Genomic DNA, 10,689 nt, shown 5'->3' on the forward strand with positions numbered 1-10,689 from the left:
GGTCCATTTGTAAGGATAATATATTTGAAGTATGATTTCTGAACAATTAAAGGCATTTGTTAATTTGTCCGATCAATTAAATAACTCCCTTGGAGAATATATTTTATAAGGGTCATGTTGTTTTTAAAAAAAAAATTGGGTAATACTTCATTTTACGGTTAATAGGTGTACTCATTGAAATGTGGGGTAATTATTTGTGTGCTTTAGGAGTTTTGTTTCCGGTTCGGTGATTTTCCCTTATTGAAGAATTTTGTGATAATTCTACGCTTTGCATCCAAAAATTTGAGTATACTTAAATATTTTTAGTTAGTTCTTTTTTGGTTAGGAATTCAGCTCCTCCCCAAAATAAGAATATATAGGTAACGCAGAAATTTGTGCAATCAAATTCTTCGATACATAAATCTTGTTATGTATATAAACTATAGACTGCAATTCAACTAATTGAAGAAAGAATTTATTAGTACCAGAAGTCTACATAAATATATGTTATATGTAACACAAAATTTACATATAACTAAACTTGTTACGGAGGGAGTCGAAGATCTCCAGTTTTGTTTCACTCACTCTTTCCCCTGCTTTTTCTGGTAACAATCCCTTCAATAACAGGGTAACTAACAACTAGAAGAAAAGTTGATAGTAGAAGTTGTCCAAACATGTCACTAACATTTCCCTTTCCTATAATACTCCAAATACCACCTATAAAACAAACCAAGTTCCAAATGACCAATGCAACCATAGGAACCATGAACACCTGAGCACCTTCAAAATCAAATTTTCCCTTCTCATAATTCTCAACTTTCTCTTTTGCAATTGCTTTGTTTGTCAATCTAAACACCGTTGTCGAAATGCCTAACATCTTCATTAAACAGTCAATGCATCCGAATAAGCTTCCAGACACTACTTTTATTACCCAAATTCTTTGTTCATTCCACCATGTTCTTAATGTGCCACCACTTGTAAAAACCTCGTACATGTGCTGCAAATGTGAAGATATCCATAGAGCTAAAAACACTTTGAACCATGTCTCATTTGCCTACACAACACAATCACCATCAGAATGAAACTAGCTATGACGTTTAGTAATCAAGAGAATTATACTTTGTTATATAATTTAAATATTTACTTACCTTTGGAAAAACCGGGATGCCTTTGGCAAAGCAAAACTGAGGAACAAGGCCGTATATCAGGAATGAAAAGGCCAAGAGAGGCTGGAAGGAGAAGTATGCATAACACATACTATGGAGAAAGGTCATTCTTGATGAGATTGCATACGAGAGAGGACTAAATTTTGAGAAACCAAGTTCTAAAAGACTGCCATTCCATTTCCTTAGTTGAATCAAACCATCTTTCATATCAATTGCAGCACAGCCCAGAAAAGCTGGCTTTTCTGGGTACAAATACATTGATGTCCATCCTTTGCATTGAAGAAAATACCCGGTGAAAGTGCTCTCTAACAAGCATTCATATGAATAGCCTATCTGTTAGGTTATTATAACGGATAAATCAAATTGTTGACCAAATGCAAAATAAGATAGTAATGGTAAATTTTAGTAAATTTGCCTTTTTTACTGACCTCAGAACCCCATTTTGTTCCTTTCTCAAAGCTGCAACTTGCCAATAGATGTGCCTCACGTAGCAGCTCTTCTGTCGAGGCATCTATCTTATCCGTAGCACCACTAATTGAGGCAATGAACAAGTTCGAATGACCAAAACTTGAAGCATCGGGTTGATGAAGATGAGCATCTATATATAATTAGTTAATCTTTTTAGCCGCACTACGTACCCTGTTGCATATGCACATAGACAAACAAAAACAACAAAACAATCAAGCACTCAAAATATATTATTACAAGGCACCTTCTTGATCAGGGCTTCCGTACAATGCCTTTTTCTTCAAATAATAGCCGCTGCCAGTCAGAACCGGTCCCATTAATCCATCCATACCTTGCCACTTGGTCTAAAATTGTATATAATTCAAAGTATTAGAATGTGCTTCTGTTTTTTTCATCTAATTTTATTTATTTATTTTTAATTAATTTTTTTGACTCGAATTAAGGATATGAACCTTGAAGGCAGATCTGGTTTGGCCATCGTAGATGTCATTCTTGGTGACATTGTAGAACATTTGAGGGAATTGCACGAAAGATAATTCAGAAGACATTTTTGGATCAAGGTGTAAGCACATTGCTTGCTTAGCTGAGGCTGGATCATTGCAAAACATATCGCAGTCTAATACCATAATATAAGGGCCGTTGCTTAAAATTCCAGATACTCGAAGCTGGAAAGATTATGTTTGAAAGTTAATTAAGATAGAACATCATGTACTAAACATTTATGTGCATGCACATTGTAAATTTGTAATGCAGAACATACAAGGGCATTGAGAGCTCCCGCCTTGAAACGATGAGGATAAGATGGCCTTCTTTCACGAGAGACGTAGACAAGAAGTGGTATCTTAATATCGTTTCCATCAGTGCTGCCTCTATTATCATTAATCACCTTTAACAAAATGCATTGCAACATTTGATGTACATAAGAACACAGTTTTCAAAAGACAAAACAAGAAAAACAGATAGGTTGATACATATATTAATGTTACAATTTTTTACAAGCTGCAACTTAAATCTTACTGTCCCTGTTTGTGTACTATTATCTTGTCTTGAACCTAAAGTATGTTCTGTGTTTACAAGAAATGACAAATAAGTAATGCCTATAATTGGGAAAATGCTTCTTATTGTACATACTACAACGTTAATATTTTTCTCAAAATTTTAAAATTTAGGAAAATTCCTAATTGAATTGTACTCCAAAGTGTAATTGATAAACGTTACAAGAAGAGTCAAAATTTTGAACAAAAAATAGCACAAAAAAAATAGTTCAATACCTGAACTACGGGTGCCCGGCCGTTGCCGGAAATACTATTGATATCGTCAACATGAGTACCATCTCTGGCGCTATCGACACTTTTCTTGAAAATCTCGTACTTCGACTGCACGGCACATGCATATCACCATATGTGTTTAAAATAATACTGATATACATACTACTCCAGTTCCAGTATAGAAATTAATGAGTATTTCTAATTAGATATCTGAGCCTATCCGTAAAGAGTTGTTAGTTGTAGACAATCAAAAAACAGAAATTTTCTTCATAAATAAGAACCAAATATATTTCTAATGAATTTCTAGATATAATTAGATAGATCGGGTATGTTAGGTATGATGACTTACGTTAAAGTTTAATACTCTTATTAAATCTTATAAATAAAATCTAATTGTGCTTTTGTAAATTTTAAGTCTCATCACACTATACGAAAAATAGTAGTCCACTGTCAGAATCACATTATATATTGTCAACTACACTTAGAGCAGATTTTTTCAACTGTATACACCAACCACAATCTCACATTATCTTATCAAATTAATCATATACCGAATAAACAACGAATAGACTGGTAGTGGTAGGTAAGAATAGACTGGTAGGCAAAAAAAACTTACCTTAATTTCCTTCACTTCATCTTCAAACTCACCACCATGAACACATTCATCACCACCGCTCAACCCTGAAAAATAAGCCCCAGGAGCCCGGGTCTTCACATCATATTTCTTACAAAATGGGACCCACCACCGTGCAAATACCGCAGCTTCTCTCATCCCATGCAAAGTCATGGCGGCGCCGCCATCATCGGAGAGATAAACAGCAAGTTTCTCAGGCGGATAATCCAAAGACATGGCCGAAATGACCGTGTTCATTACATCTAAAGTTGGTTCTTTAATTGGATCAGCCGTGCACACAAAAACATCTAAACCCGGAAAGTCCATATCACCGGAAAGATTTTCAGGGAAGACATTACGGGTAAGTGGGCGCCACCGGAAAGATTGAGAAAAGAACCATGCTAGGGCTAGTATGACTTCGGCCATTATCATGCAAGTCCATGCAAGGGTTGAAAAGTTATCAATATAAGAGGAGAAACGGTAGTAGAAAATGGAGAGGATGAGGAGGAAGTGGAAGAAAATGTGAGCTCTATTTCCGGCAGCTAGCCGGCGGTGGACGGTGGTTTTGTGGAGGAGTGAGGCGGTGGAAGACATTTTTTTTATTTTGCTGGTGGTTGTGTTGGAACTTGTAACATAGGAGATTATAACGGGGTTGAAATATTTGTAAAGCTTAGCTCTACGGTTTATGAAAGTGGGGATCTTCAGACCGGGTTTTTTCCGGATCTGGTTTTTGAATTGATCAGATTGAATCTGATTTCGGGTTTCGGATTTTTAAAACATATTTGCTTCATAGTATATGAATTAGGGGTGTACGCGGTTCAGATCGGATCGGGTTTGGGGTAAAAGTCGAACCAAACCGCGAAGAGCGGTTTTAGAAAATTGTCATCCTGCAGTTGCGGTTAACCGCGTCAATTGCGGTTGCGAATTTGCGGTTATTGCGGATCAGTTTGTGGTTCAACCACTTATTTTAAAATAATTAATAATTTACAAAAAAATAAATTCGGAATATTAATAAATTCAAGTTTAAATTACATGGTAAATTTACATTCAAAAATAAAATACAAACTAATGTTCCGTGTAGAGCAAAAATATTAAAAATATATAAAAATATGGAGAATGAGAGAAAAGAAAAAAGAAAAAGATAAAAAAAATTACATGTTAATTACATTTCCCATTTGTTTGATTATATATTTTATAATGATTGTGAATTTTATAAACAAAGTCTTAAGATTAACCTAAGATTAGTTAATAAATGTGTATAGTTATTAATTTATATGATATCAACTATATTCTTGGAAATATATTTTATTATAAATATATGTTGCGAGATGTGGTTACGATTTTGCGATTCTCATGAATTTAAAACGGCATTGCAAACCGCGAATGAGCAGTTTTTAAAATTTAAATCCACAACCAACCCGCGTTTCGCGATTATCCGCAAAATACGGTTCGGTTGCGAGGAATTGAATGCGGTTGAGCGGTTCATCTGTACACTCCTAATATGAATGCATTAACTATAATTATTGTTAAACCAATCATTTACATCTTTCAGGGTACACTTAAAACTTTTGTATGCACACCTCTTTTTTTTTTACCAAAATAACCTATATACTGAACTTCTCCTATATTCCGGAAAAATGTTAAAAATAATAAATTTTTAATTAAACTTATTAAAAATAACAATTGTTGGGTGGAGTGGTAAATTTTAACGATTTAGATACATATTTTCAAGTTGAGTATCCCATTTTGATAATTTATTCAACCTATAAATACGTATCAAAAGAGAAAAGATAGTATATTTAGCAATTTTTTGTTGGATATTCTAATGTTACAAATATATATGTTACCCAAGATATATTTGTGTATGTGATTTTTAAATATAAAGTTATTATAAGCTACCCAACCCGTAGATACGTAATAGTCGTTTCACAATTGATTAACTAATGTTAAGTAATCAAATCGTTATTTTTAGCCATCTTCACCCGCAATTATTATTTTAGTCGACTAATGTATAAACCAGTGTTATTTTTCTCCTTCACCCCGTATTTCAATCTTACTATCATGTCAATTTTAATATATAACTTCTAGATTCGAAAATTAATTAATCGATAATTTTTAATATAAAATAAAAAAATTGGTAAATTTAACTCCTAAAAAATTACTCTCTCCTTTTCAAAATATCTATCCATTTTGGAAAAAAAATTAAAATAATTGTTCACTTGCATTTTTAATGTTTATATTTTCAAGATAAAGTCTGCACCACATGTAATTATTATATTAATAGTTTCTATTATCAAAACTATTTTATACCGTAAATAATTATTTACTTAATTTAGTCAATATAATAAATTTGAATGCTAATATAATCTTATTGCTAATGTTAAAATTTCTTATTATGCATAATTTTTTTAAATATAGATAATTAATTTGAAACGAAAAAAATATTTGGAAGGGAGTACACCGTAAATTGAATATATGCTGCACCGAAAATAATTTAATGCATTACTTTTATCTTATTTATTACTCCTCCAAAAATGCAGTAGTTTACCATGCCTAATCATGGTTCAAAAAATCGGCTATTTTTATCTATTAATCGACCAATTAATCACTGCAAAGCTGACTTCCGATCTAATAACTCAAAAATGGCTGAAAAACCTTCTTCCCGAGATATGTCAAAACTGAAAAGTCGGGTCAAATAAATTCACCAAGCTAATGAGGTGATGATTCCTCTCCAGAATTTATATTCTCCTTACTTTTTTTCGTATACGCAAATTCAATCAAGATGAATGTGCAAACTCAAATTGAGAATTTGATTTGATGATTTAGAAGATAATGAAGGAGAATGATTTTAAAACTACAGAAGAAGATGAACTGAACGAAACTGATAGGGAGAGAAGCGGGGCCGGGGCAAAAATTCAGGATTCTGTGCTAAATCTGAAAATCGGATACTTAATTTAATTTTTAATATAAATTTTAAAAAAGTATATTTCGACAAGTAAAAGAAACTATTAAAATACATTATAAACAAAAAATATATTTTGACCATTCACTTAACATAGAAGCTCTTTCCGTTTATTTTATAACAAAATCTTTCAAAACATTTTTAATATTCACACCATCCAAAAATGTACTTTCGATCGTGTCTATTTAGTCTCAATTACGATATTGTCTGTTGTAAAAGACATGCATGTACTTTAACAAGACTAAGACATTTTGTCAACCCTAAGTAAGTTGTATTGTTATCTTAATTTGTATTTTGTACTTGTAACATTTAAAGTCTGTAAAAATGTTAAAGTATCAGAATTGAGTCTTTTTCCTGAAACAGTATCCAGCCTAAGGATTCTATCTGGAAGAAGATCAAGAAGATCATGACTCAGAAGAATTTTGAAGAAACTTGGAGTTGAATAAATCTGTTTGAAGAAAAATACTCTAAGTCAAGATCTCTACAAGTCACAGATTTAATGTTATAGAGAAGTTATCGAGAACTCCAGAATGGTTTATCGAGAAGTCAGGAAAACTACTAGAGAACTCAGAGATATCGACAAGCCAAATTGAAGACATGAAGATTGAACATATCGACAAGTCATTTCTTCACTAGAGAACTCAGAGTTATCGAAAAGTCTACATTCATTAGAGAACTCTGAGTTATCGATAAGTCAAGTTCCACTAGAGAACTCAAAAATATTGATAAGTCAAAATTCACTAGAGAACTCAAAGACATCGACAAGTTAAATTTTGACTAGAGAACTCTGAGATATCGACAAGTTAAATTTGACTAGAGAACTCTGAGATATCGACAAGTCAAGAAGCTACTAGAGAACTAAGAGTTATCGATAAGTCAAAGTGGAGATGTGAAGACTAGAGATCTCGACAAGCCAAAATTCTCTTCTAGAGAATGGAAGACCTCTACAAGCCAAACTAAATATAGAGTACTAGAGATCTCGATAAGCTAATATACTTATCGAGATGTCAAGTGTTCTATAGACCTAAACTGGAGATCTCGAGGTACAATCTCGAAGTACAAAGTTGCAGATCAGTTTAATATCCAAGATAAACAAACAACAAACAATCCAACAGCTGGATTGACAAGTCTACAAAAAGCAGCTTGAAGAATGTGCAAGATCAATGGTAAAGATTAACTGACAAAGGAAGATCAAAGTGAACACGGGAGGCTCAAGATATGCTAAGCCAGAAATGGAAGATCTACTTTTCTATAAATAGAAATGACAAGTGACAGTTTAGAAAAGTTAATAGCATGTCTTATTACACACTGTGTAAATCGGTAGTTAACTGAGTTATAAAGTTAACACTGGTCCTTAGTCAGTTGTAAAAATTTAGATCAAATTTCTTGTAACACTCTCAAGGAGAAGCTAAGCTCTTTATCAATCAAGAGCCTAGAAATTTTGTAGCAAAACAGTCTTAATTTTAATATAAAATTAAGTGAGTTTTGAAAATATGTGTTCTTTATTTTCTGCAAGCTCAAATTCTGCATGAACACATTTCACTACAAACATTAATTTAATCTGTTCAACCATAAATATTCAAGAAAAGCTCAAAAATAGTAAAACACATTCAACCCCCCCCCCCTCTGTGTGTTATTCATTTCCTAACAAGTGGTATCAGAACAAAATCTGAAAGTAAACAGATACAAGATCTTGGAAGAATGAATACACAGAAAATCAGTAGCATCAAAATTCCTACCTTTGACAAAGCTAACTACACTTTTTGGAAAAAGAAAATGATGTTATTTATCAGTATGACCAATCCACTCTACATTCAGATCCTCAAGAATGAACCCTTCATTTCTATGGTTAGAGTTGAGGAATCTACAGATGGAGACATGGTCATCCCAGCTCATTTTGCTCCAAAAGATCCTTTTGAGTATTCTGACCCTGAAAAGGAGAAAGTCTCCCTGGATAGTAGCTTGCAATTAATATTGATTGAGTCACTTGACAATGTGATGTACAACAATATTGTCACATGTGACACTGCCAAGAAAATATGGGAAAAGATTGAGATACTCTGTGAAGGAACTGAAGAAGTTAGGTCAAAGCAAAGAAGAATACTGATTTCACAGTATGAGGTTTTATGGCAAATCCAAAGGAAAGTATTACTGATGTGTTTGAAATGTTTAACAAGCTGATAAATGATTTGCAGCTTCATGACAAATATTATAAAGCTGAAGAAGTGAACCTAAAGTTCTTACTTACTCTCCCTGATCATTTGGAACAGAAAATCTCAACAATCAGGGAAGAAAGAGACTTAAGTAGGATAACACTGGAAGTTCTATATGGAATTCTCAAAATATATGAACTTGAAATGATTCAGAGAAAATTATTGAGATCTGACCAAGGATATGTTGTAGATGGTTCAAGTGCTTTAATTGTCAATGAAAGCCAAACATCGACTGATGAGTCAAGATCTCAAATACCAGTTGCCTCAACAAGTGTGCAAAGAACAAATGATTCGCAGGAACAAGTCATTCTGGAATTAGAAAAAGATGAGTTCTACACTCTTGAAGAACTGGATGAGCTAGATCAGTCAATGGCCTATTTGGCTAGAAAATTCTCTAATATTAGAGTAAAGAAGCCCAGATACTTCAGGAGTAAAGGACAGACTTTCAATAAAGACAGCAGCTGGAAAGAAAAAGGGAAGTACAATTCTGATAGCAAGAATGGCTACAAAATTGGATCTGTTGGCAGATCTAATATTAGATGCTTTAATTGTGATGAACAAGGCCACTTTGCTACAGAATACAGGAAACCCAAGTAAGCAAAGAAAGACAAGGCTTATCTTGAACTTGAAGCAAAGTATGAAGCTTTTATAAGGAAACAACAAAGTAAAGCTTATATTACAGAGGGTAAAAGTTGGGATGACTCTGAGAATGATGAAGATGAAGAATTTGGTAATTATGCACTCATGGCTTTGGAGTAAGGTGAATCACCCTCATCAAAAGCACAGACACCAACTCTTACCACTATTGATTTAAATATGAATCAATATAAGAAAACTGTTGAAAAGATGAGCACAAAAATGTTCCACATTCACACAAGCATGGTTGCTGCTAATGAAGAAGTTAGCAGATTAACAAAGATAAATGAGAAGTTTGAAAGTGAGAAGCAAGAAACTGAATTGTTGTTGGTGGAGTTTGAAGCTTTAAAACAAGAAAATGCTTATCTAAAGAACAAGCTTAAGTGTGCAAATGAAATTGAAGCAGTGATAAGGTAGAAGCTGGAAAAGAATGAAGTTAAGATGAAATCTTTCAGAAATACATCTGAACTGGTCGGACAGTATCATGAGAAGAATAAGCCATGTGCAAACATTGCTATTGGCCTTGACTATGATGCCATGAATGACAAAAAGAAGATTGTAGGTGATAAAGGGAAAGCAAAGAAAACTGAGAATGCTCCAGTCTTTTTGAAAGAGGTTAATGCACCTATATTCAAAGCATGTGAAGTCAACTTCAGTGAAGAAGAATTGATTATCAAGCAAGAAATTGTTGATGAAGATAAAGAGAAGAAAATTGAAGAATCAGTTTAGTCTTCCAATACTGAAGAGAAGCTCATGAACAAACAAAGTCCCAAGACTCTTGTTAAAAAAACCAAAACTGAAGATGCAAGAAAGAAAGGAAATATAGAATTGGGAAAATAGGGATAAATAAAAGCAATAATTTTGCTCATGTTGCAAATGCTCCTAGAAAGAAGTGTGAAACTATGGCTCTGCAAATCATCTAACTCACCTTTGTAAAAAGGTTGTTAGCAAGCCAACTGAAGGAACTTGCAAATACAATGAAGCAGATTCAAATGATCCATATTCATTATGTGACAAGTTTGACTGCATTCCTTGCAACTTGAAAGTAATGAAGAGTTTCCACAAACTAAGAGTAGACCTCAAAGAAATAAGAAATGAGTCCACATCAGAAGGAAAACATGCACAACAGTCACTGAATTCTATTTTTTCTAAAATAACTCATTCTACTTCTGCTGAACAAGTTACTAAGAAGAAACTACCCATCACTGTTTGGGTTTCCAATCACACTTAAGACTCATCGTATGCACAGCATGGTGTAGAGAGTCATCTAGATCATAGAACAGTGGATGTTCCAGGCATATGATAGGTGATAAGGTCCTGCTATCACAGTTTGAGGAGAAAGCTGGCCCTTTGGAGACCTTTGAAGACAACAGCAAAGAATTCA

At 33.5% G+C, this 10,689-nt stretch overlaps 1 protein-coding gene across 1 annotated transcript; it reads right to left on the minus strand.

Moving 5' to 3' along the window:
* Positions 1-432: 432 nt before the first annotated feature.
* Positions 433-4,230, minus strand: LOC141692593 (cellulose synthase-like protein G2). Its single transcript, XM_074497483.1, has 8 exons — positions 3,498-4,230; positions 2,885-2,989; positions 2,374-2,499; positions 2,066-2,278; positions 1,858-1,957; positions 1,574-1,743; positions 1,128-1,478; positions 433-1,033 (listed from the first exon to the last, which is right to left on the minus strand). The coding sequence occupies exons 1-8, from the start codon at positions 4,086-4,088 to the stop codon at positions 557-559; spliced, it is 2,133 nt and encodes a 710-aa protein (XP_074353584.1). The 5' UTR covers positions 4,089-4,230; the 3' UTR covers positions 433-556.
* Positions 4,231-10,689: the final 6,459 nt, after the last annotated feature.

Source organism: Apium graveolens, chromosome 10 (genome assembly GCF_009905375.1).
Source record: "Apium graveolens cultivar Ventura chromosome 10, ASM990537v1, whole genome shotgun sequence".
Classification (NCBI taxonomy): Eukaryota; Viridiplantae; Streptophyta; class Magnoliopsida; order Apiales; family Apiaceae; genus Apium; species Apium graveolens.